We start from the raw sequence: 26,678 nt of genomic DNA, 5'->3' as shown, positions 1-26,678 counted from the left end.
CAAATTAATATTTTGAAAATAAATGTCTCAGTATTAATCAGGCTTCCTTGCCAAATTATTCTTGTGGTAGTCAAATGTTTAGCTGGCAGGTATTTTTTGGACAATAAAAAGTATTAAGTTGACAAACTGAGTACACTTCAGCAATAAATCTCATTTTGAGAGTCATTCCAATTCTTCGTCAACATAAAGGCATTATTAACCATTGTTGCTTAGGCCTTCCACACATAGGAGAGGTGAAACTTCTGGACTTAGAAATGTTTCTCTAAGTTGCAAATATAGTTCAGCATTGTGTCCAAAGTAGATGTTCTTGCAAGTCATGATTTTACTACCCACTGTTAAGAGGAAATTAACTGGACAGCGTAATCGCCCACCAGCTTCCACTAAATTCTTCAGTCTGCCTTTGAAAATCTTTTCTTTCATGTAGAAATACTAGTTTCTAAGGGAATTTTTTCCCCAGATGCTGCCTTTATGGTAGGCATCTAACTTAACATGCATGGTACATGCTACGTCATAAGATCAACTGCCTTTGCTGTTTTTGCATCAGTATCACATTGGTGGCATAAGGTTTTCAGTGATAAGCTGGTTTGCAATGCTTTTTTATTCCTTACTGGAAAATTTTGCATGTGGGAATAGAAATTCATGTTCCTAGAATGTTGGAGAAGAGGGGAGAGATCATTACTATTCTGTTTATCTTCCTCTCACCTTTCTTCAGATCTCAAAGTAGAGTGATGACTATCCACGTAGTGCTGTTTTCTGCATCGACATCTCTCTTGAAAGAACTGAATAGGGCTAATTCCATCTCCATAAATCTGCTAGTAAAGGGCTACAGGGACAAGCCCTGTAGCCCTCGTATTTCTTTCAATACTGTATCATCATCTGTCCTCTAGTTAACTCTCCTCTTAGTCTACAGATTCTATTCAGGCTCCTAAATTTCCAGGCTTAAGCACCTGGCAGTTTATCAAAGGCTTCAGCGTCAATATAATTTCTAAGTAAAATCTTTGAATTATCTTATCAAAGAAAGATATTATATTAAGCTAGCTAGCATGGTCTAACTTTGATAAATCTGTGCCGTGTTTGATTCCAATTGCATTTTCATGGCCTGTTTTGGGGACTGTCATGTTATTCAGTCTAAATTAAGGAGCTTGTAGTTGTGACAGAACACTTTACTTTTCATTCCCCATAAAATATTGCTGCTCTCAATTGCACAATACTTTGTCTGACCTGATAAAATTATTCAGACACCTTACAGATGGACTTGCAGTTTCGTATGTAATTTTTAGGTCGTGGACGGAAATTACCCGCTCTAGTGAAGCAGATACATTGTTTATTTTCTGTCTTGTAAAACAATTTCTATGTCTCGTTCCATAAGCCTTTAACTCTTTCTCTACAAGATCAGCATAGTTCATCTTACTGAAAACGAAGGCTGACTATCACTGACATAGAAAAATGTATTGGATCATGTTAATCCTGAGTCTGGATTTGTTGCATTTTCATTTATATGGTCAAATAACCTTTTCAATATTTCCTTTCCAAGGTCAAATGCAGCTTTGGAAGTTTTATTTTCATTTCCTTAGTTTCTTTTCTCTCTTGCATATTCTCAAAACCTCTGTTACTTTAATATTACGTGGAGAGAATCCGAATTACTTTCATGATTTCAAAATCCAAACTGAGATACTGTTAGAGAACTAATAAGTCAAATAAATATAAAAAATCATTAACACTCCAGTTGTGGGGGACACATAAGAAGTCAAATTTTTTGGTTTTTTTTAGTGATATAGTCGCTGTAATCCAAGTTAAACCAATAACAATATGTCATCTTATTAGACCAACAACTATTTGTGGAAAAAAGAGTCTGTGACCAATTACATAATTACGTGCATGGATTTCAGTTCCCTTACCATTATTATCAATATTTATTCAACAATTTCCAATTTTTACATAAAGTAAGTAGTTTTAATTTGTGTGAGAGTTTCTGTCTGACAACACTTTAGAGATCCCTGCTCATATCCAGATCTGAGGCTCCTCTCGGTTTTTCCTTAATGCTGCTAACTCTTTGCTACCTATGTCACAGTTGCTTTCGGCATGGTCAACATGAACTTGACTCTATTTTTTCATCATTTCCAGATATCTTATACAGCTGCCTTACACAACCTCCACATGAATAAATCTTCATGAGAAGAAAAGGGAGAAAAAGTTGCAGGGAGATGTGACATCACATACTTCATAATTGCTGCACCTAGGACTTCTCAGTTAGCACTTTTTTCCAGCTTTTCACTTCCTTTTTTTTTTCTCTGTGACTTTGGCTGCCTTTTCTTGCCTCCATATAAAAAGTGAAAAACTATAGTGATCACACACTCAATTTTTTGGTGTTTATTTATTTTTCTTAATTTTCTCCTATGATGGCCATTTCAGATTTCAAACCCAAAACCCAGGAACTTTTTCTCCCCACTCAGATATAGTTCAGAGTACTGAAAGAAGTGACCAAAGGAAAAAAGACTTGTGAGACTTTTATCAAGAATGAATCATACGCAGTTCTCCATTTTCTTCCCCCCTCTAATTCCTATGTTTGCTGGTTCCTTTTCTTTTTAAGTTTGTTATAAAAATCTATCTTGTCTTCTTCATTTATGTGTGGCAGCTGTAACTAACAGGCAGGTCTCTTCATTCTCTGACCCACAAGACTTATGGCCTGCTCAAAACATGAGTGTATGCTTTTGCTTTAAAGATTGAATGGCTTCAATAGCTAATGTCCCCTTCACAAGACCTGATTTTGCCATGCCACTTTCCGTCTGCTGTCAAGCTTCTGTATGCTTCTTTTCACCTACTGAAGTAAGAACACTTCACAGAGGAAGGTCTGTTATCTCCATTTTATAAACGAATCAAATGAGTCACAGAGGTAAAAATATGCTAGCCAAGAACATTCAGCAGGTCGGTAGGAGAGCTAATAATAAAATCCAGGTCTCTTGACCCCAATCCAAAGTACATTGGATCACCCTGCTTTAATCCATTGAAATCACTAAAGTGGGTAACTTGTTAAGTTGCTACTCATAACAAGCATGAGTGGCAGAAAGAGGCATTTAAGTTGAAATCAAATCTGCTGCTTATGCACCTGAAATACTGATTGGCTAGACTGTAAGTAAAACCAAAAGTGCAACCCAAAAGACCTTTGTCTAATTAACTTCTGTGCCTCGAGTGCCACAGGTGAAGGTTTTCTTCCTAAATAACAGTTATGTGTGTAAATTTTTGTTGTTGTCCATGCCCCCTGCTTGGTCAGATGAGTTAAGATGATAACCTATCTTCCACTCGCCTAGCCAAGAATACTTGTCTTTCTCTTTACATCACTCTCAGTGTATAAATTATGTACCTCCTTGCAACTGAGTAAGTGTGCTTTGAGCATACCTAGTACTCACCAAAACCACTGAGGTTAACACAGCACACAGAAGGTATGGCTAGAAGGAGGAGATAAATGATCATTAATTTTGCCTAATAACTTAATGTCTAGGAGAGCTGTCTCAGACTGAAGGATCTCAATCCAAATTACTTGCCATTTCTGTTGAAGCTGGAGTCAGATAGAAAGAGAGTCAAGAAAGACCTTGACTTTATAGTCTGATGATTAGAGGGTTTATTACATGATGTGGGATTCAATAGTCTGAACCCAGGAACATCTCTGTATGTCAGCTAATGACTGCTAATTTAGATTCAATAAGCCTCTGTTGGAAGACAATCAGATGATTTATTGCTACCCAGTTATGATGAGAGAGTGGACGTGAGGCTTGAAGCCAGATTCCTCAAGCCATACCTCAGGCTGTAAAAGCAGGTGTCTATTGCTTGTCAACTGGCTTATGATGAATACATTCAACAGCAGCTGCATATGCCTATTTTTCCAAGTCTATTCTAGTGCCTGATGCCTAGGGCTTTCTCTCCAAGTACAAGAGATGTAGGTTTAAAATTCCTGCAGGAGAGAATTGGAGCAAGGTCTCTCATTTTCATGGAGAATGCCTTGCCACAGGGATAATAGGAGAGAAAAAAAGAGTGAGAGAGTGGAAAATCAAAATAAAAATAAAACGAAGGCTTCTGCCAGCTGTCCTTTCAAATTGATGTGCCCTTCATCCAGCTGTGTATGAATATACAGCTGAAGTGTCCGAATGTTGGAGGGGCTTCTTGGTGGGGAATCCGTTTTCACAGATCCACCTAAAAGCAGCAATAAGATCAAAACTATCTTCTATGAATAAAGCTGGATTTCAAACACACTGCTCCCCTCAGAATTCCCTTGTGGCTCCCCGCCTGACACGCTAGCTATTTTGAAACACATTTCCACTCACCTAGCCAATATGTCTACATGTATTTTGCATTCTGCTTCTGTCCCATTCTAAATTTCACCTTTTCACAAAAGTACTTCATAAAATAATTCTAGATATAAAGGCTAGATGAAATCAGATGACATTGGCTGTCAGCAAGTTAACTGAGTTTTACCAGATTTTACAGAAATGTGCATTAAAAAGGCTCGTAGGTGAACCCAGAAGAGTTTGTGGAATTCTATTAAAATCAACACAGAATTAGTATTGCAAAGGTGATTTATTGATGCCTAGGTGTGATGAAAGAGGAGGTGAAGCCTGAGGCGAACATACCAAGACAGCTGACAGTTTATGCTCTTTATTTTGAAGCAGATGGATGACCACCATCTATAAAATACAGCAAAATAAACAGTTTCAGTCAGATGCAAAAAAGGTGCTCTCTTTTCAAACGACAGACTGACTCGGTGTTGGTATGCCATCATAATCATCAGAGTAGTGCTGATACTGGTCAGTAAGAAGAGGCTGATGCAAGTCATCCTTATTTTTCTTGACACGTACGATACATGCAGCAGCAGCAAAGATAATTGCAACAAGAACCAGTGCAGTCACTATTGCAATAGTTATCATCTCTGTGACACGGAGAGCCCGAGCTACAGGAAGGAAAGCAAAAGGGAAAGTTATTAAAAATAAATGTTAAGTATATGGATAAACATCAGAGGGACAGGACAAAGCTTCAGTATCTGTCATTATTCAAGGAATTGTGAAGCAGAACCAATTTAAAGTTCAGTTGATAATATGTGCTCCAAAATGTGAGAAAATTTCAGTCTTATTACACTCTAAAACCAGTCCCGAACTCTTCTGCTATCTGGTTTGAGAGGGATTTGCATTGTCTGTAGTGATTTAGTGAAGGCATATGATATAGCAATAAGGACCTTCTCCAAAGTTTAGGTCCAAATGACAACTTCTCCAAAAACTGAAGTGAATAGTGGGAAGAACCCAGTCAGGAAAAGAGAAATAGACTTTTAAAAATGCAACAAATATTGTTTGTGAAATTTGAACCAATGTTATTATACGCTTCTTAAACTTAAAGGGAGAAAGACATGATAAGGAAAAAAGAGGAAGCATCTAGGCTGGACAGTTTACCTGGCCACTCGACTTCGTAGCTATATCCCAGGTTTTCTGGTGCAGTAACAAACATTTCATCATTGGTAACTGGAGGCCAGAAAGGCACCATATTGTACTGTCGGTTATGTCCAATAGGGGCATTCTCCAGTGGATATGTTGAGATATCTGAATTCAAAAGTCAAACCACACTTCTGTGAATATAATAAAAATAATTTGGACTACCTCACCAACAGTGACTCAGGGTATTCGGTACCTTATTTTTTTTTGTTTCTAACTTAAGTTAATCTAACTTCTAACTTAAGTTAATCTAAAAGGACTGATTTTCCAGTGAAAGATCCAGGATGGAGGTCTCTGCTCTGTCCAAAAGCAAGACCATTAATGTCATCTCTGTTTTTTAATGGAAACCAGCAGTAAATGGTATAACTTCCATCCTGTGTTGGGCTTTTCATTTTTTCTTGCATGACAAAGGAGAAATATGGATACATGAAGGACTTGGAAAATGTTTTTGCTACAATCTGGCTTTGTCTGGTAGTAACAGTGACGAGGATCTCTGTTGTGCAGATCAGGAGTACAGCTGACATGAACCGCAGTGGAATTTTTTTGCAATGCTATGGTAAACCAGGAGAAATCAGCTGAAGAAAAAACAACCAGCCAACCCCGCGTGCTGCCCTCCCCCCCAAGAAAAACCAAAATCAACAAAAAATCCCAGACAAAACATCTTGGTGAGATAAGGCAAAAACTTGTGATAGGTTATGTAAGTACCACAAAGGGATACAATGGCTCTCTAATACTTGACTTTGGAAAAATACAGGAGGCAGGTTGTGGAAGCTGTACAAAGAAGTCTCAGTTCTGCAACAGCAGCTGTCTTCCGTAGAAGAAGGAAGAGGGGACTGGATTGTTCTAAGAGGAAAACAGTCACTGCTTTGTGAAGACTAATGCACTGACTTTAAGGTTACACAGAATTCTCTCCACAACGTTCTTCCTTCTTTTTTTCTTCTTTTATTCCTTCCTTGCAGAGCCTTTCTTCCTCCCCTCTCCGTCACTTCCTCCCTTATTCCTTTTCTCTCTTTTCAGAATTAAAAAAGCAAGAGCAGCAACAGTGACCATCCTTTGAAAGGATATGGAAATGGTAATGGTAGTAAATCTCGAAGGTGAACAAAATGAATTGTGAAGATGTACGTGGCACCAGGTCTTGTTTGACAAGAAGCCACATAGATATTTGCTCCACACAGTGTCAGAATGTCCTTGAAGTATTTGCACCTACCATGGCTGCACTGTATTTGCTCTATGGAGACAATGTATTTGCACGCTTTATTTTCTTGACTTGTGCTTGGTATCTCTGGCCAAGTCCCTTCACAGACAGTGACTTGAGAACAGATGTCAGTGGGGTGATGAAGGGAGCTTGCTTCTTATTACTCTGTTAACTGTACTAACTGTTAAAATTCCAGTCCTCTCTCCTAAGTTTAGGGGCATCTTGCTGTCCCACAAGTAGCAGCTGAGCTCCCATGACTACAAAGACTGATGACCACCCATCCTGCCTCTGTTCATGAACGCATCTTACCTGCAGAATACCTTCTCAGCCACTCATCAAAAACAGCATCTGTAAATGTGTGCAGGAGGACAAAAATGGGATCATTTGGTGATAAATGAGTTTGCCCTCCTGTTCCATTTAAAAATAGATGAGCCAAGTTGTGAAGACTTCGAACTGCTGGGTCATATTTCCCTGAAGGATCACTGTACCCTGAATATGCAAACAAAGAACACAAAAAATCCCAGTGAAGATTTTGTTTGGAAGCTGCAGTCCCAGCTGCATACTTTTTTCTCTGAAAAACTGTCATGTTGCTGTGTTGCCCTGCTTATCATAAATGAGTAGCTACATTTCTACCTAATGGCATTTGAGAAATGTCCCTAGCAAGCATAATTTTCAGATTAAAATAGCCTTTGTGAAAGAATGCTGAGAATGTAGAGTGCAAGGATGTGGTGATCTAATGCAAAAATGGCCAAAATAAACCACATCAAGGCATGAAAAGAAAGGTACATTTGGGACCTACATATTTTTCAGCATAACTGATATCACTGAATGTGTTTTCTAACTACTCAGTTAGGTGTGTATATGTTGCCATCTATGCTAATGAGCCAGCTGTTCTGTTTCCACACATTATTTCCAGGCTTACTGTGAACACATCTCAGAAAGATTCACATGCTCTGTTTTTTCAGTGGAGATACCCTATGTAACTCTGTTAGTACCCAGCATCTGGGAACCCTCATGTCAGAAGTCAGGATTTGAAGCATCATGAAAACTTTTCCCGTTTTCAAGCTCTGGCCAAAATTTCCAGAGAGAGCTTTGTACAGTTACTTGGCTAAAGCCATGTTTAAATACTTACCTGGATATTGATAGCCCACTTGTCAAACATGATAAGCATCCAAAATTCTCATATATAGTTGATTGGTGCAGATTCTTGGTTTTGTAATCAAACAGAAAGAAAATGGAGTATATCCTCCCCACTGTAGGACTTATGCCTCTACAGAAGAGTTAGAGGATATACGGGAGGTCTGACAGGGATCTGAACTGCCACTTGGTAATCTTTTCTCATAAATCCTTGTCTTTCCTGTTAAAAACTCTGGATTACTATAGTGGAGAAGCAGTTGGCAGGATACTGGTTGAACAGCATAGATCAAGTCTTTAGACTGGTTTCTGTGTTGAGGGGTATGTGTTCAGATGCCAGTGACTGAAAATTTCATTATTAATGTGTAGAGCTTAGAGAAGAACAGAGTTATATGGCCTAGAGAGAAGGATTAGCAAATCTAGCAGTAAAACCTATACCCAGACCTCAATTATTACTTCAGTACCATCTCATTAAGTACTACCAAGGCTTACAATCTCTTTTGCTTTCTTTTGTTTAATTCAGATACAAGAGTCACTGCTATGACCATTATTTTTCCTCATTTAAGGATGTAGCTGCATAATTTTGCAGTCAAGGGCTATCTTTTTTCAGCAATTGCAACCTATTACTACATTGCAAGGACCTGATGTGAGGTAGTATTTAGTATGTCAGTGAGAGACTTTTAAGGCTTTTATGCATTTAAAGAACTGATATAAATTATGAAGTAATTTACTCAGAGTTTATTTCCACTTAATACTAAGCCAATACTTAATGCCGAGAACAATGTGTTCTTAGAGTCCAATAGACCGTCTCCAAACTTAGACATGCAACACAAAAAATGGCAAGCCTTCTCCCTTGACTTATTTGTAGTCACCCCAGGTCCTTTTATTTGCCATGTTTACCTTCTACTGTGTTACGGAAACTGTCAGTTGAATTGGAATAGAAAGGAGGAGTGTCAAATACACCAACTTCCAAACACTGAGCAACATCCTCGGGTTCTGGGAGACGCTGTACCATAGGCCGTGCAACATTACCAGCAGGATTTCTTCGGATGGGACCACCCTCAGTGCCTGGGGTGAAAAGAAGAAATAAAACAATTCTAATGTGAAACACTAGGGCACAGAATGCATCCTTTTAATGACTGAACCATGAGGAAAAAAAAAACCCTCACAAATGACACATCAATTGAATGAATGAGTCAGTTCCCCATGTCAGGCAAAGAATCTGGACCTTCATGGGGTCCTGTGTGCTGTATCCTTTGCAACAGGATTTTAAAAAGCATCTGGAAGCCTCTTACTGAAATATGTGATTCTGTAAATGCATTGGGAAAATTTTCTGTAGTTTTCCAAAGGAATTTCTTGATGAGACCTAGGAGAAAAATTTTGAGGATGTCCTGATAGAGCAGCTGGGGAAAGGACTATAGCTGATTATGTAGGTGATTAACGCAATATTGTGGCTCTTGTAGCTGAGGTAAATGTGTTAGGATTCAATATTCTTCACCATGTTCCACATAGTTGACACCAGGGTTTGTTAGATGTTCTCCTTTCAGGAGCAGAATGCCATGAAGGTGATAAGTGAAGCAGTCAAAAGAAAACTTAAGTTTCAGTTAGGAAGTGACACTTCCACGTTTAATTATTTATGGCACAGGAGATGAATAGATACTGCATAAGAAGTGAACTCAAAGCATTTAGCTCTTCCTCTGCTACAAGCTCTTGATCAAATTTTGAACTGCCTGGTGCCTCAGTGCAAGACAGATGATAAGTACGTACTATCTCAGAAGACTGATAAAACTTGGATCAAGAATATTAAAAAACAACTTTAAGACTTTTTGGCTGGGAAAAGCCATTGCAATATAAATTATTCCATTTATTTATTATTTAAAGGATTTTTTTCACCAAATATCTTCTATCAGTCATACTTACTGTTACAGATGGTTCCCAAAGTTTCATAATCTTCTATATTTTCACATATCACTCGCCACTGAGAGAATATTGAGTTTTGGCTGATAAGGGAGACATCAAAATTGCTTCTAGCTCCCATCAAGTCATCTGTGCAGATATCACAGGTGTTTTGTCCTGTTGCAAAGTTCCAGTAAGGCAGTCCAAAAGAGGGGTCCTGCAACATGTTCTAAACCACGTAAACATGGTGTTAATACATGTGTTTGCAGATGGTTATAATATTCACAGCTAGAAGGATTTAAAAAAACAGTTAAATACATCTTAGCATGAATCAGTACTCCCTCATGAAGGAGAGGAAATCTGTGAAAAATCTATGAAATCTACATAGAAGCTTTCAGTGGTTTTTCATGCTGATGCCTTTGGCTGTTCAACAGAACAGATAGTTGGACTATTGAACCAAGTCATGGCTCTCCCTCTTTAATAAGACAGGACCTCTTCCATGGAACCATGTTATGAGTAGTAAGAAACATCACTTAATACTGATACCTGATTTTTCCACGTATTTTTAATGGTCTGTCAGCAACAGCAGTGTTTGTAGCACAAAAACTGAGCCAACTGTGGAACAACTGCGCAGATGGGAGAAGGAAAAGGGATACTAGCCCTTCAAATTACTGTTGTTTGGTTATAGTATGGTTGGAATTCAGCAGTTCTGGAGTGTGTCCTAGCTTCCAGTATTTCCATACCAGGATATGTTAGCCAGACAAATTAGCTTAACTAACGACCAAGTTTACTAACATAAATAGGAGTATATATTAAGTCACTGAGAGCTAGAACTCCTCAGGGCTTAAACCTAATGAAATGCCACTGATGTCAAATGTGAGGTTTTGAAGGGAGTTTATACTGCAGCCTGATACAGAGCCATTAAAGCTAGCGGAAACACTTGGAGCAATTTCAAAGACTATTTAAACATCATCTCGAAAACTTAATTCTCTCTTCTTTAAGAAGGATGATGGCCCATAAAATCATCTATCCCTCTCATGATAAGCCCACACAAGGAAAGGGAAACAAAAGAATCACTGATTTATGGAACACAGCGTAACAAAACACTAACTTCTCTAACCATTATTATACAAATAAAATGTGATTCCAAATCCCCAAGCCATCTCTGTAAAACTTTTTTTTAGAATTTCTGCTGCTTTGATTAGTCTAACTTAGTAAAGAATCAGAGCATTGATATTAAAAAATAACACTGGCAATAATTTTTGTTGGTCCAATAAAGGATATTCTACAGGTTATCTAGAATTTGTATGTATTTTTACAGGAGACTTTCATGTAACTTTTAAATTTTCCCTTATTCTGATTGAAACACTATTTTTAGGATCTTGATAACAATGACAGTCTAAAACCTAAATACACTCTATTAACTTTAGCATACCTAATGAATTGTTGAAATTGAAGCAGAATTATGTCAACATATAGAAAGAGCTGCTACCATTTTTGCCTTTTGGCTTATGGGGGTAAGCTCTTTAACTGTACAAAACATAACACGAACACATGGCTTAACATTAATGTGAACTTTACCTGCATGTCTCTTTCAAGCTGCAGTAGATGGTACCTATGCCATGTCAAAAAAGCTGGTCCCTCATGAGAGAAGTCAATTCCTCCAAAACTCTGCTGCCCTGTACCCAGAAAAGTCTTCCTAACAGAATAATAATGAGACCACACAAAGTAGTTATAAATTGAGATATTCTCGAATTGTGGTGTGTTGCCATCTGGTCCAAATATTTCCTCACGTCTTCTTGTGGCAATAACAATGTCAGGGTGGATTGTCACCTTGGCTTGTTGTAAGGCATTCACAAAACGCCTCCTTTCTTCTGCGCTCAGATCCAAAAGATTCCTCCTGACTGTGTGGATACAGAGGAAACAAGTTACTAAGGTAATAGACACTCAAGTCTGGCCTCACAAGACTAATTAATTTTGCTCCAAATAATCCTGGACAAGTTTTTTTTTTTTTCTTTTTCTTCTTCTTTTTTTCTTTTAAATTTTCTTCAAGCATTCATCCAATTTTTATTGGAACAATTCGTAGCGTATTGAGCATAAATAGAAAGTGTTCTTTACTATCAGAAAGTTTAAGCCAAATAAAAACAAAGTCTGAGACCTTGTGGTTTTAGTGCTTTTAGAAGTATCGTTGCAGATTATCCTTCCATTCTGTCAGAGAAATGACAGACTGTTCTTTGTCACAAAAGTCTTTCAGAACTTCTTCCAATATACTCAAGGTTTCCTGTGGTAAAGCTTTACAACAAAAGAATACTACACAGTGATTTACAGTAATCAGAAGCTCTACTGCTTGACAATTCAGGGAAGAAGTAGATTGTTTATGCTTGAAGCGTTGTAGGAAAAATGGCAGATTCACCAGTGAATTCTGAATTGTGAATTTCACACTGTACAGCATTGCACTTTAATATCATTACCTGCTATTATTAACAACAGCCGTATATTAGTTCTTTTTAGCAGCATATCTCAAAAACATTAAAAAATATCATTATCCATGTGTAGACAGTGAAACACAAGGCAGAAAATTAGCTTGTTGAAATATCAGTGTATCAACAAGAAGAACAAAGTCTGTATCACCTCAATCCAAGTCCAGCAGTCTTTCACCTGGACTGAGAAGATTTCAGGCTAAGTTTAGACTATGACACAGGTAGAAGTCCTCACAGATATTCTTCAACATACACTTATTTTCATTATAAAAAATACTGTAAACCCCATAATTGTCCAAATGAGTGTGTTGACATGAGAAGCAACAGGTCTTCAGCATGAATCAATATGAGGAATAAAAGTGAATTTTATTTCACTATATATCCAGTTGGGAATATTTTTTCCTCACTGAATTTTATAGGAAAACTTTTATAAAGCATGAATTTAATCCAAGGACTCTGTATGCTGAAACATGCTCTTCTGTTTTGTTGAACTGAACTGATATGCTAGCCCTGGTCACTGAAGGTTTTTTTGTTGTTGATTTTAAGTAGCACAGTAAATATATCCATCTAATTTTGATTTACATAGACATCTTAACCTTTTCAGATTTCAAAATATTTGCCTGAACCACAATAAAAAATTGGGACTATTAGTAAAGTTAGGTATGAATTTAGAAGATAAGAATGCATCAAACTGCATTTTGCAGCTATTTTATATGGATGACAAGAGTAATCCAATAATTATTTCTAAAGTCTGAGCAGCTGGGGCCAGCTCTATGGATAGTCAAGAGAGATGACCTCCATATGGAAACTTGAATCATAATAAGAAGCTAATTTCTGCCATTTAAATTCCTGTTCTCATGCATGATAAATATGATTTGCTTAGCATTTTACTGAGTAGTAAAGGATTTAATAAGTGAGAAAAGTAAAAAGAGCTCTTGTATACCCCATAAAATCAGCTAAAGCTGCTTTTTGCCTATTTCCAGATTTACTTTCTTAAGTTTGTATGTGTTAACATGTATTTCTTGGTTATTTTTCAGAGTTATCATTATTAATGAGAACAAGCCAGAGCAACAAAGGGTGCAAGCTGGCTTAGCAGCTCCAATTAATGAATCATACGTTTTGCTTTCTAGGTTGCTTCTTGGAGCTCAAATGATGAATAAAATCATCTTTCCTACAGCACTCAATACATTGTTTTAAATAATCTTATTGTTAAGATTTTGAATTGATAAGCAGTGCCTTGTTAACCCTTGCAGGAACATGCACTCATATTCATTAAGCATTTTCTATCTGGTGAAAATAACAGCAGTACTGATTTGTTTCTGCAGGAGACACTGTACAGTTCTGCTAGAGACCTGTTGTTTCTCATGTCAACAGAACCCATCATTCATTTGGGGGTTTACAGATTTTACAGAGTTTCAAGAACACCTTCAAACTTTCACTAATAAAGCCAGAAGTATTGCTCATTCCCATGGTTTTGACTTGAGAACAAGGGTCTGTCCCCAAGTCTTCTTATCTTATTCAATTTACCTACAATATTTAACATTTTTCTAGTTTCATGAGGACTTCACTACCATTTAAAAAATTTTCGACATCAGTTTACTGACATGCTGGACTAAACCGAAACTGGAGAACTCTCAGAAAGTCCCACCGGTCTTTGTGCTGATTCATCTGAACAGCTTATAGTCATGAGTTAAGGCTTTTAAAAACATTGACAGCAACTAGGTTAGTAAAAATTTACAAGTCCAGGTACATAGTTTAGAAATGTATTAAGGAATTTTGAATCAAATGAGCTGGTGTCACACTTAAAGTATTGACAAGGTATTAAACATCGTATCTACATATCTACTGGTCCCAGACATACTCGCAAACACACATACATGTCTGTATATATTGTTTTAAATAATGCCAATAATTTCAACTTAGGTATCTATTCCTTAATAGATTTGTCCCTAATTCTGCACTGACTGCAGGTTTTGTTTCATCATTTATTAGGTAGCAGATGTAGGTGCCTGGTACACAAGCTGAACAAGTCACCCAGCAGCTGCCTTGATAACTCTTATGGCAACATACATTTGCTAAATAAATATAAAGGGCATTTTATATTTTAAAGAAAATAAATACATTAATTACATTTAGAAGCAAACATTGCCAACAGGAAATTTTCATGTCTTATTTCTGATTCTCTTACCTATATTGATTTGCTGGCTACAGGTAGGTCCAGTCCAGCCGGGGCGGCATGACCCACAGTTGTAACCAGAGAAGTTACCGTTGCACCGACAGGTTTGGTTGAAGAAGCGTATGGGCCACTGCTCACGGTCATCACGCCCATCATGCATGTACTGTGGGCCATGGGGCCGCAAATCAACAGTCACCTGTACACACCGGCCCCTCCCCGTAGACGCACCACACCGGTCAGTACCTGGACCAAACACAGGAAAATAGTCTGGACAACACACGCCACTCCTCAGGGCCTCGACAGTAGCACACTGGCGAGGGAACTGAGCTCCAACTTGGCCAAGCATGCTGAAAAGCAGTGGCAGGGAATGGAGCAGCAGCTTGGGGAGCTGCATGATGGTGGATCCAGCAGAGCCAGCTCCTTCCAAGAGCTGGCAGTCCGTGCACACTGACTTCTCTCCTGTGATGGGACACCTAGCTGCCTCTACAGAGAGAGAGAGAGGGAGAGAGAGAGAGAAGAATGAAAACAAGTGACATAAACCTCCAGGCTACCCCTCCCACCCCAGAAAGTGCCTCTGAACCCTGCACTTCCACACTCTAACTGAAAAATTGAATAGCCCTTACTACAGACACTAATGTTCTTCCCTTCTCTCATTATCTGCACAAAAGGTGGTAACTACCTAGAGATATACCTGCTCATTGACTTCTAATGGCTTCCCAAATGTTCATTCCTGGAGTCAATCTGCTGGCCAGATTTACTTCACTACCACAAAATGCTAAAACCTAAGGCACCAGTTTTTTGAACTCTTTTTTCACACACACGTCCCCCGCCCCCATTCACATCTTTCTTTTCTGCATTTAACTAGTGTATCTTGCCCTTTACTCAGCAGTTCCCCTCTGTGTCTCCTTGCTGTTCTCTAATGGCAGCTCCACCAGAAAGTGAAGCTACAACTCTCCAAGCATTGTACCTGTTCTCTCTTTCTGGTACCTCTCCTCTTCTGAGATCCTGTTCTATCTCTTCACGTCCTACAGCACCGTTTAACCCAAAATAAGCACTGCTAATTTCTCGCCTGGTTCAGTCTGCTTACTAATCCTTCTTCTACCAACACAGTATGGCTTGGCCTCACTCTCCTCCTTCTATTAATCCCCTTTCTACTTCAGTGCATTTCCCTGGACGTTAAGTACTTGAACAGCACATGATTTCTTTCATGCTTATCTCCTTGTGATTTTACAAGGTTTAGCAAAGGTCACAGACAAATACTTGAATTCAAAACAGAACAACTGTGACGGTTTTTTTTTTTTTTAATTACTTGCAAAGAAAAGCTCACTTGAAAACACACAAAGAACACTGGGGAAATTCACATGTAACAGACCTTAAAAAATTCTTCAAATGGCATTTTCAAGATCAGGATGAAGTGACAAAGATAAGTTATTCAGAAAATGAAACATTCCAATCTTAAACTTACAGCTTTCAGTTTAACCATTTATTGTAATAATAAAATAAAAAGACAATGATCATATTGAGCATCCTGAAATGCTAAATTCTGAGCAGGTGCTATGAAGCATAATGAAACAAAGAAATAAACAGACTCTGAAATGAATGAAAGGCTTCTCTGTTCTTTGCAAGGACAATTTCAACTGAGCAAAACTGGCCTTATTCAAGCTCTTACTCTCTTTCTGCTCTATCAATAAGGATGACTTTCAGTGGAGTGAGGATGTTTTGTCAAGAAGCATCTTAACTGTCACCAAGACAACACATTACGCAGTTTTCTGGGAAAAGGTTCAACCATAGTTTAACTGACATTGAGCAGAAAATGGATTACCTACTCCTGCTTCTCTATAACCAAGTCAAAATATGAGAGTGCACCCAATTCTTGCAGGCCACAGAAGTAGGTTTTTTGTGTGTTTATTCTTGCCAACTTTCCATGGGCCACAGAAGCGAACGTTGCCATCTGTGTCTTGTATAACCAAACTTGCTATAGTGTAGGACCAAGACTTTTAGTACACTTCCCCATGTCTTTGATTCATTCTCCATTTGCAGAAATGAATATTTAATAATCTTTAAATGAAACTCCTTTTCTGACTTTCATTTTATTCACCATTTGAGCCTATTTTCTTTTCTTTACTAGCTTTACTAGCTCATTTTGTACCCTACTTCATTCCAAGCTTAAACCTTTTCTCTTTGAACGTGTTTATTGACACACACGTGACGCAAAGACACTGTTATCACATCAAAAGGTAAACTAGAGCTAGTAACAGGACTCTTGAGATTTTATCTGAAAATAACCTCCAGATCAAAGAAGAAGCATACAGGTTTTAGCTATGAATATTTAGCAAATACAGCAAATTCATAATAAGCTTAGAAAGGATAAATCCTGCTCCTTAGACACAGGACCAGTAAAAAGGAGCAAACAGATGCACTGACTGAGATTGCTGGGCATCATAAAACTTCCCCTTCTAATGGTGGACATGATGCAGGCCTCTTGTAAGCCTTCTGCATAGCCAACACCTATGAATTTTGTTCACCAGACTACTAAAGCTGAATATCTGAAGATCATTTCTCTTCTTTGTGCCCAGATGCTCCCTTGGATTTCCTGCTGGAAATCTTGCTGAACAATTTGGCAATATGCAATCCCTTTTATAGTCTTTATTTTCCTTTTATAGTCTTTATTTTGATATCCTTGCCCTTAGAGACTCCTGCTCCCCTGTTGTGCCCGGAAAGATTTGACCTTGGAGATTATTCAAATGCACAATATTTGTGTTTCTGTGGCTCTGTTCAGAAAGGGCTTGTCTGTATAAGCAAGGTAATGAGGAAAAGGTGGTGTGTAAACCCCATGTTCATTAATTGCCTGTATGGACTAAAAGCCGTGCAAAGAGAGTTAGTTAATATGTTAGAAATTCGCATATATGTGCACAATCTTCCTTGTTTAAACAATAGCTCTTGGTGCTGATAGAAGGTCTCTATGCAGCCACACAAGGTTTAGCTGTGGTCTATATCCTAACCTACTGGAAAATGTTATGAAAATATAGCCAGTTCCATCTGTGCTTGAGTGGTGATGAAAGCTGATGTGCTGCTTCCATCTTACCTCATGCTGTTAGTTATACAGCCAACCACCAGTTCTCTGGGAGCTACCCTGTGGTACTTACCCAGCGCCCAAGACTTACAAATTTTCAAATACGATGTACTTTGAGAGCTACCGTAGTTCACTAAGATTTTTATTCTCCAATCTCAAGACACATAGACCCCTTGAAAAAATAGGTTTTTTTCAACTTTGCCTAAGTTGCATGGGAAGTAGTTTAGTGCAATTAATGTCCCCTGTCTATCACCTCTAGTGTGCTGACACCACACTGCAAGTGTTTGTGAACTGAATATTTGAGTGGTCAAGTGGATTAAATTGGCAATGGGGAAATGAGCATCTGAAATAAAGGTACAACAGCCTCATCTTCAACTAGTGTAAACTGACCCATGATCAAATCTCTTAAATGCCTTAGCTTCTTTTTGTTAGTTTTAGTTTTTGTTGTTGTTGTTGTTGTTTTTTCATTGTACGTGCCATCTTTAGTCAGTCTTTCACAAAACAAGCCAGGTCCTCAGTTTACAGAGCCAGCTTTTCACTGTCTTGAATTTCTTTTTGCTTCCCAGCAGAAGCAAACAATGCTCCTTTTATGAAAAAAAGCAGATCTAAATGTCACTTCTATGATAAGTGGGGTCTTCGAAGATGAGTCAGAACTGACCTTCTGTTTGCTGTATCTGAACACCTCAGTACAAACACAAATGTTCAGAAAATTTAGGTTCACATATGAATCCAAATGCTGTATGGGATCTTTCTTTGTGAAAGGTGAGTAAGCAAAGCACACTTAATCCTTACCTGTGTCTAGATATGAAAGCATGAAAATATAATTTTCCAGAATTAAAACATATGCGTTATATAACAAAATTCAAAGAAAGTGATTTTTTAGTTCTTTATATTACAAATATATTAAAATGAGTATGGGGAGCCATTGTAATTTTTTCATTTGAAGTGGAAAATATAATTTCAGAGGTTTCTGTATAAAACTGACATTTTATTCACTGAACATGATATACAGTTCTAGTGTTTTATAAAAAAGATTGTTATTATTGTTAACACAGATGGTTCAGTTTTGCTTTGCTCTATAGCTACACATAAATAAAATAAGGTGTCTTGAAACTGCAGGCAAGTTGTCAGGAGAAGAGTATCAGAAAAAAGATAGTTCTGTCAGTCATTTTTAAAAGCAAAGTTGCATTTTTCATGGACAGAAATTACCTGAGATGGCAGATGTGCTAGAATTTGCTACTGGATCATATAGTACTGCAAGACCTTTACTTCATCCAGAAAATGTTGACATTTCTTGAGATGTGTCATAATCTTTGATGTATATACGGGAAAATAAGAAAGGGCATTTTTCTTTTTTTCTGACTAGAAGAGGCTTTAACATTCAAAGTTAAAGAAAGAAGGTCATTGTAACCATTCTTCCTCCTTTCTCCTCTAAAGAAGAAAAAAGTTCAATTGAAGTTGCAATTCTCCTACGGACATTAGAAGGCAAAAATGGAAGACCAGCTCCTCTAGTAAAGCTGACAGAACCTCTGAAATGTTCGTCAAAAATCTAAGTAGGGAACCCATGTTTTGTCAGCACCCTTGGTACATACCCCCCCGCCTCAAGGGATGAGTTAAGGGACTCAGTAGCATGTGTTAATGTGCTCAGTAGGACAAGTAAGTTGAAGGTCATCTCCATCACTGGGCTGCCCTCCTTCACTGGAGAGCTGCTTTTCAGCAGAGGCTGTCCCTGCTGCTTCAGCCTGAGCCTGTTGCAGCTGCTCAGCAGCCGTGTCAGTACCCAGACTGCCTGGCGTTCACCCTCGGCTCTATCTCCCTTCTCGGGGGGAGAAGCCAGCCCTTGTCTCTCACTGACACCTTCACCTTCCAGCCTTATGTCTCCACCATTGCAAGAGTGTCACTGTGCGCTAAGCCTGACAGCTGGTCTGTGCTACCCAGTGGGAGAACCTGGCACCCTGCACTGTACTTGCTCTTGAGCTGTGCTTGGGCACCCTTCAGTAGCAATGTTTACCCGTTTATGTATGTCATCACAGTCGTAATGTTGCATGGTTAGGTAACTGAAACAGATAAAAAGAATGTGAGATTATACAAAAAAAGAATTAGTGAAAGTTGTGAATTTAACGATTTGTGTTTTAACAAGCCCCAAACAGATGTTCATGTCTGCAGGGTAAGTATCATACTTGGAGCCATAGATTATATTAAATGTCTTGATTATGGTACCAGTTTCACAGCTAGCCCAGCAGTATCTTTTACAGGAGACAGCATAGCTACAACCACTTAGATCATTAATTTTAATGTGACTTCTGGTAAGATGTTCCTTTCAAAACCATTTTTCTGAAAAAGCAAAGAATTACATAAATTTCAGTTTGGGGAAGAAAGGAAAGTAATTTCAGAAATGAAGACATCTGAATAGAGTTTACAGTTTTAACTACAAGATCGTACCATTTTACTTCAGTAAGATAAAAAAATCTAGAGTATTATGTGGAATGAACTAGGTAAACTTTGGATCCAATTGACGATGTCTCACATCTTAAAAAATAACAAGTTTAATGACAAAACTGTTTTAGAAACAATGAGAAAATATATTAAAAGACAACCCAACATTTGAGTTTCCAAAGGAGAAAAGATTTTTGATACGTGCACAGAGACTGATGGCATAGATAGATGGTAAAAGCACTAAAAGTACATTTTCAAATGACTTGAATGCATTTTAAGTAAATGTCAAGGTCCTGAGTTTGACAGCCCAAATATTTTAGAGTTTCTTTCTTTTTTTTTTTTTTTTTTCTTCAGCTTCCAAGTTTTCATTTCATGCTTTTGGAGAAATATCTCTTCAAGTGCGTGAACCAAGATGGAAAAATGAAGTCTGTCTGCTCAGAATACAAGCCAAGTTTTCCAGTTTTCCTATACTTCATGTTGATTAGTGTCCATTGATGAATGTGTACCAGCCCAAAATGAAAAACTTTCTTGTCACATGCATCCACATCATTAGGGAGAAGCTGTCAGCATACAGTAGTGGTATTGTATCCTATGATCATGGCTTTTTGCATCAGAGGCACTTTTTTTTTCTTTGTGCCTTAATACCACTGTACTCACTTTGAAAGTGTTGTTTTTCCATTCTTCTAGATCTGCTCTGGCTCTTTCATCCTTTCTAGTATACCACCCTTCATTTTCTATTTTGACAGCTCCATTTTTAATGCTTTGGAGTTTTTCCTCTGTGTTGCAAGCACCTATCTTGGGGCCTTGGGTTGTTTCTTACTTCTTGTCCCCGCAGGGGTCCTGAATAATGTCTTTCTTCTTTTAGTTTATGGCACTCCTAGGCCTTTCTGGACACTCTTGCTTGCTTACCACTCAATCTTGTGGACCTAGTTTCAGTTCTGAACAGGGTATGACTCATCTCAGGTCCATGCCAGTGTAATGCCATATGGGGGTGCAGTGCTTAGCTAACCACAAGTACTCAGCGCACTGATTCTGTATCACTCACAACCTCAGCCAATTTTGTTAATAGTTTATAAAGCACAGTACCAAACATTATTAAAATCAGGCCATAATCTCTAATTCTGTTGTCCTTTTCTGATTAAATTGTCTATTCCACAGGTCTTTTCCTCATCTGTATTTCTTACAAACTCTTACTTGTTTTTTCTTGCTCTTCTAAAATCTTGTTAGCTTTTGTAGTAGTGACACCCATTTATATGGAGACATTATAGGTAGTCAAGAAGTGTTTCAATATATGAAATTTCACTTCGTTTTTTTTTTTTTTTCTTTTCTTTTCCAACTGTTGAATTTAGTAATATCAGTGATTTGAACTGCAATGTTTTTAAGAATTACAAAAGAAGTAGAAGTAGCTGCCTAGGCATTAGATGACAATGCTCAAGGAAACAAAATCACAGAACAAGAGGATTGCTCTGGCTAGAAGGGACATGGTCTTATTTGTCAAACCTCCTGCTCAAAGCAGGGTTGATAGTGAATTCAGAACAGGTTGCTTAGGTCTGTATCCAACTGGATCTTAGAAAACTCAAAGGACAGAGATGGCACATCCACCTCTGTGCTGCAGTTCCACTGCTGGATTGTTCTTGAGGTGGATGTTTCTGCTTTCTACTCTAGGCCAGAACCTGTCCTGTGTTTTTGGAAGCCAACATTGCCAGGCTGCTCTTAGGTGCCTTCAAGGCTGTCATTTCTCTGGCTGAAACAGCTCCAGTCCTGCTGCCTCTTCTTGTGGGGTAAAGGCTCCAGCAGCGCCATTTTGGTGGCCACCTCTGAACATATTCTTATGCAGGGATCTGATGAGCCTTGGGCAGAGAGAACAATCCATGGGCATCCCCCAGAGCTGCTCCCTTGCCCTGCTGGCCCCAGCATGCCCCCACTTTGCTGTCAGCTGCACATTTGATGTACTTGCCCTCTGTCCCCTCCTCTGGGACACTGGTAGAAACATCAAGCAGTACAAATTTTTCAGGATAGGCTCTGTGGTACCCTGCTTGTTAATTACCCAAGCATGAACATATTTTCCTTGTTTAGACTTTTACTGTTAGTGTGACAGTGGAAGCTCTTCTTCTTGCTCCTGATACTAATTGCAAGGTTCCAACTTTGCCAGTCTTCGGTTTTCCTAACACTGTCCCTATATGCCTAGGCAGAGCTTCTTCTATATTTCCCTTTTGTTGCCACTCCCTGTTTCCACCTCCCGTATACATTCCTTTTTGAGCACATCTGTTGTGAGTTTCCTGTTTGTCCACCTTGGTCTCTTGCTGTGCCTATTCCTTTTTCCATCAAGAGGTATGGCTCTCTTGAGTGAAGGATGCTGTCCTCAAGACCTGCCAGATTTTCTTTGCCCTTCCATGCTGCCTTCAATGGGACTCGCCATACCAGTTCTGCCCAGGGTCTGTGCTCTGCTGCTTTCTTTCCTCTATCTCCTCTGGACCTCAAAGTCCACTGTTTCATGGTTAACACAAGCGCTGGTTATCACATCCACAACAAGATCTTCCTTATTAGTGAATGACAGATCCAATTGTGTGCCAGTCCTGGTTGACCCATTGAGTACCTGCATCCTTAATAATCTCTTGATATCTAGAAATTTTATATAGAAATTTTCTTGACTATGCTGCCTTGCCAGTAGATGTCAGGGAAGTTGAAGTCCCCCCATGGAGACCAGGATTTTTGACATGGACACTTCCTGCAGTTGTTTAAAGAAGGGTTTGCCCACTTCTTCACCCTGTTTGGGTGGATACCCTCCCACCATGGTGTCACCATTATTAGCCTGGTCCTGAGTCACAGGCTTCCACATAACCCGTAATTCATCTCATTAAAAAGCACACATTTGAACTCTTCCTTCATATACAGGGCAACCCCTTTGTGCTTGTCATCCATGCCTGTCTTTTCCGAACAGTCTGTATCCCATCATTAGAAAACTCCATAAATGTGGAGTGTCTCACTCATTTTAGTGGTGGCGCAGCTCTGTGACCACATGTGGAGCTCTAACTCCTCTTGCTTGTTTCCAAGCTTATGTTCATTTGTGTGCAGGCACTTGAGGTGAGTTTCTTTTCAATCTGTTTTATAATTTTCAAAAACTGCCTTGCTCCCACTCTCTGCTTATATCATAGAATCATAGAGTCATTTTAGTTGGAACAGACCCTCAGGATCATTGAGTCCAACTGTTAACCTAACGCTGGCACTAAACCATGTCCCTAAGAACCTCATCTACATGTCTTTTAAACACTTCCAGTGATGGTGACTCAACCACTTCCTTGAGCAGCCTGTTCCAATGCCTGACAACCCTTTCCATGAAGAATTTTTTTCTAATAGCCAATCTAAACCTTCCCTGGTACAACCTGAGGACATTTCCTCTCATCCTGTCTCTTTACACTTGGGAACATAGACCAAAACTCTCCATGCTACAACCTCCTTTGAGGTAGCTGTAGAGAGTGATAAGGTCTCCCCTCAGCCTCCTTTTCTCTATGCTAAACAGTCCTTGTTTCCTAGCCGCTCCTCATAAAACACATTCTCTAAAGCCTTCACCAGCTTGGTTGCCTTTCTCTGAACTCTTTCCAGCACCTCAATGTCTTTCTTGTAGTGAGGGGCCCAAAACTGAGCACAGTATTCAACCTCTGCTTTGCGAGTTAACTGCAAACAGCTGTCATCAGCCTTCCTGGTACTTAGTTTAAAATCCTTCTTGCCAGGCTGAAATGCCTGTTGACGAAGATACACTCAACCCACTTTGTCAAGCCAAAAAAAAAATTGTAGCCAATACACCAACTGGAAACAGGGTTTATACAATTATTTAGCACTCCAACAACATAAAATACAGGTTTGGATATCAGTTGAGGAGATTATTGGAGTGTGGCAACATAACAATAATGAGGATCCACAACGTGCATGCATAGACTCACAAGAAACAAAACTAGTGGCCTTTCACTTGAGGGTATCCAGAAGAAATCACTTGCCTGCATTAGGTAAGGGTTCCCACTTGCCTGTGTTAGGCAAGGACTCACACAAGGATATATTCAGCAGAGAAAAATAGCCACGCACCACAGGAGGAGGTGAGGTGCACTCAGTCTCAGGAATTTTCCTTAGATGGCATCCCTTCACCAGCTTGGTTGCCTTTCTCTGAACTCTTTCCAGCACCTCAATGTCTTTCTTGTAGTGAGGGGCCCAAAACTGAGCACAGTATTCAACCTCTGCTTTGCGAGTTAACTGCAAACAGCTGTCATCAGCCTTCCTGGTACTTAGTTTAAAATCCTTCTTGCCAGGCTGAAATGCCTGTTGACGAAGATACACTCAACCCACTTTGTCAAGCAGATCTCATCTGTGGTCTAACTTCCTCAGAGAGTGACTCATGACCATAAAAGCCAAAGTACTGCCTGTAACATCAGCCCTTCAGCCAGCTGCTAATTTACAAGTTCTGCCCTTTTTCACTCAAGCCTTTCCTTTTCATCTGTAGGATATAGGTGAACGCTACTCAGGCTTCCACTGGTAGCTGTCAAATCTCAAGTTTGCCTCCAGAATTTTTAGTACCTTTTCACTTATTCCAAGTGTCCCTTGATAGTACAGTTGTTGCCCATGTGGATGACCGACAACAGATATTAGTTTGACACCTGGACAAATCTTGGCAGTATCCCTCCAACATCCCAGATGTGAGCACCTGGCAATCAACAAATCCCCTGTGACAACAGGCCAGGTCAGCAGACAGGTGCCCTGTTCTCTGCAGGAAGGTGTTTCCAGTCACTGCCACCTCCCATTTCTTCTTCCTGTGCTTGGTGCTTAGGTGCAATGGGCTCTGAAAACAACTTTGGCAGAGTTTGATCCTCTTTCCCGACTGCATACTGCACCAGTTGTGAAAATTAAGTTTTCAAGGCAGATAGAAAATCCTTATGCTTATAGACAACATAAGCTTTTAACCTCTTCCTTCTTGGGAGTCTCCAGTCATCACTTGCTCAAGTGCAGCCCAGACTTTACACTTAATAGTTTGTAACATACTTATCCGATCTCCTCTCCAGTTGCCAAGGTTCATAGATTTTTACTGTAAAATGTAAACAGACTTCTGAAGAGTCCGATGTTGTTTGCACTCAAATGTTTTCATCTTGAATTAGCTCAGCATCTCTTGTCATAAAAACCTGAGACCAACAAACTAGGCAGCACTGAAGAACAGCACACATGGTCAGTTAACCAAGGTCACTTTCTCTCTGAAATAAGTCTAGATCTGGAAATGAAGATATTGCTCAGCTGAAATGCTCATCTTTTCTCCATCAGCATACTGATAAAGGCTTTTTAGTACATTTTCAAAATAGGTAGAATGTCTGAAGCTGGAAGACACACATCTGTTTGTTTAGAGTATGAGAACACAGTATTAATTCATAAGGTCCATTTCTGAACACATGCAAAGACATACGATTGCAACAATATTGCTTCACATATTTTATTCCTGTGAAACAATACCTTAAAGAATTATTAAAGGTCAGCTCCAGGAAACAGATCCTTCAGTTCTGCGCATTTGAATAGGCACATTACATTTTGATGTTTTGGCTATTTCTTCTAGTTTAGCTAGTGCATTCTAATAGTACAAAGCAAGGCTAATGTAAAAGAGAGCAAAATTCACCTATTATTTTTTTTCCTGAAAAACAGTGGGGAAAAAGAAAAAAAGGGGAACAAAAAAAAAGTCTATCATGTTACTGTTTTTCTAGCATACAATAAGCAATAAGCAGTTAAAACTACTGTCTCAAGGCCACCAGTTATCCAGATTTCAGGAAAAGATGCTGGAGTTTCATTAGCAGAACATGTGGATGCAGAAGAGTATGAATTTATAAATAAATTGTGAAATGACAGGGCAACAAACAATACTGACATTAACTGATATAAAGCAGCAAATTTCTGTTTATAACTGGAAGCACACCCATTGGAAAACTTATTGCTGGAAGTATTTTATGCAGATTAGCACATGCAGTGAAACTGTTACAAGGTGCTCTTACTGACATATATCATCCAAATCATAAAAGTATATTACCATGTGGATCACATAAATGTCTCATTTATGTTGGGAAAACTTCAGGTTTTGGCAAATAACTTCTCACTAGAATTGGTAAGTGCAATTATAAATTTTTAAGCCTTAGTGGTCTGTTAAATAACCAGTTTGCTGTCGTGGTAAAGGCTGTGTGCCAGTCTCAGATAGTGCAAATCAACATAGCTCCATTGGTTTTAATAACAGATAGAATTACAGTGAACCTGAGGCAAGTTACATTGAAGACTTGGCTTATTTCAGTAGGTTAACCTTTACTAGGTTTATTTGCTGACTTAAGCACCACAAAAGTAATACTTACTGTTACAAGAAACTGCACTGTTTCCCCGTTAGTTTTATTATGTATTGTCCTAGTCTATGTTCTCTCCCTTTTTGTTAGAGAATTGAAAGTCAAACCAACAAAGTCAACATGAAATTCCACTTAGGGCAACCTTACAGAATTAGAAATACCATTCTAAAGAACAGAAATAAGAAGATTTTTTGCGTGGTTGGATTATACATGAGGTTTTTACAAACTCCTTAAATTGTTTAGTCTCCTCGTCATGTCTTCCCTTTGTTGTGTCATGTTTTGAAAGCCCCTTACTTACTAAGATATATCCTGTACATAGCACAATCTTCTTAATTTTTCTATGGAATCATGTGGATATTACACTTTGTCCTACTGTAAGACTGAAATCTGGACTACTGATAATTAAAATAGCATTAACTAGTCATCTGTTTTATCAATAATTTTCTCATCTTCATGCAGAA

The 26,678-nt window shown here is 38.7% G+C and overlaps 1 protein-coding gene across 1 annotated transcript; it reads right to left on the bottom strand.

The window, feature by feature from the left end:
* Window positions 1-4,736: 4,736 nt before the first annotated feature.
* On the bottom strand, window positions 4,737-14,749 carry TYRP1 (tyrosinase related protein 1). The gene is made up of 7 exons (XM_065656727.1): window positions 14,368-14,749; window positions 11,281-11,603; window positions 9,724-9,928; window positions 8,704-8,871; window positions 6,979-7,158; window positions 5,436-5,582; window positions 4,737-4,942 (listed from the first exon to the last, which is right to left on the bottom strand). Exons 1-7 carry the CDS (start codon window positions 14,747-14,749, stop codon window positions 4,737-4,739), a joined length of 1,611 nt encoding a protein of 536 aa, XP_065512799.1.
* Between the last annotated feature and the right edge of the window lie 11,929 nt (window positions 14,750-26,678).

This window comes from Caloenas nicobarica, chromosome Z (genome assembly GCF_036013445.1).
Source record: "Caloenas nicobarica isolate bCalNic1 chromosome Z, bCalNic1.hap1, whole genome shotgun sequence".
Classification (NCBI taxonomy): domain Eukaryota; kingdom Metazoa; phylum Chordata; class Aves; order Columbiformes; family Columbidae; genus Caloenas; species Caloenas nicobarica.
Note: the sequence above shows the minus strand (reverse complement) of the source record. Positions and strands in the feature narration are given on the sequence as shown.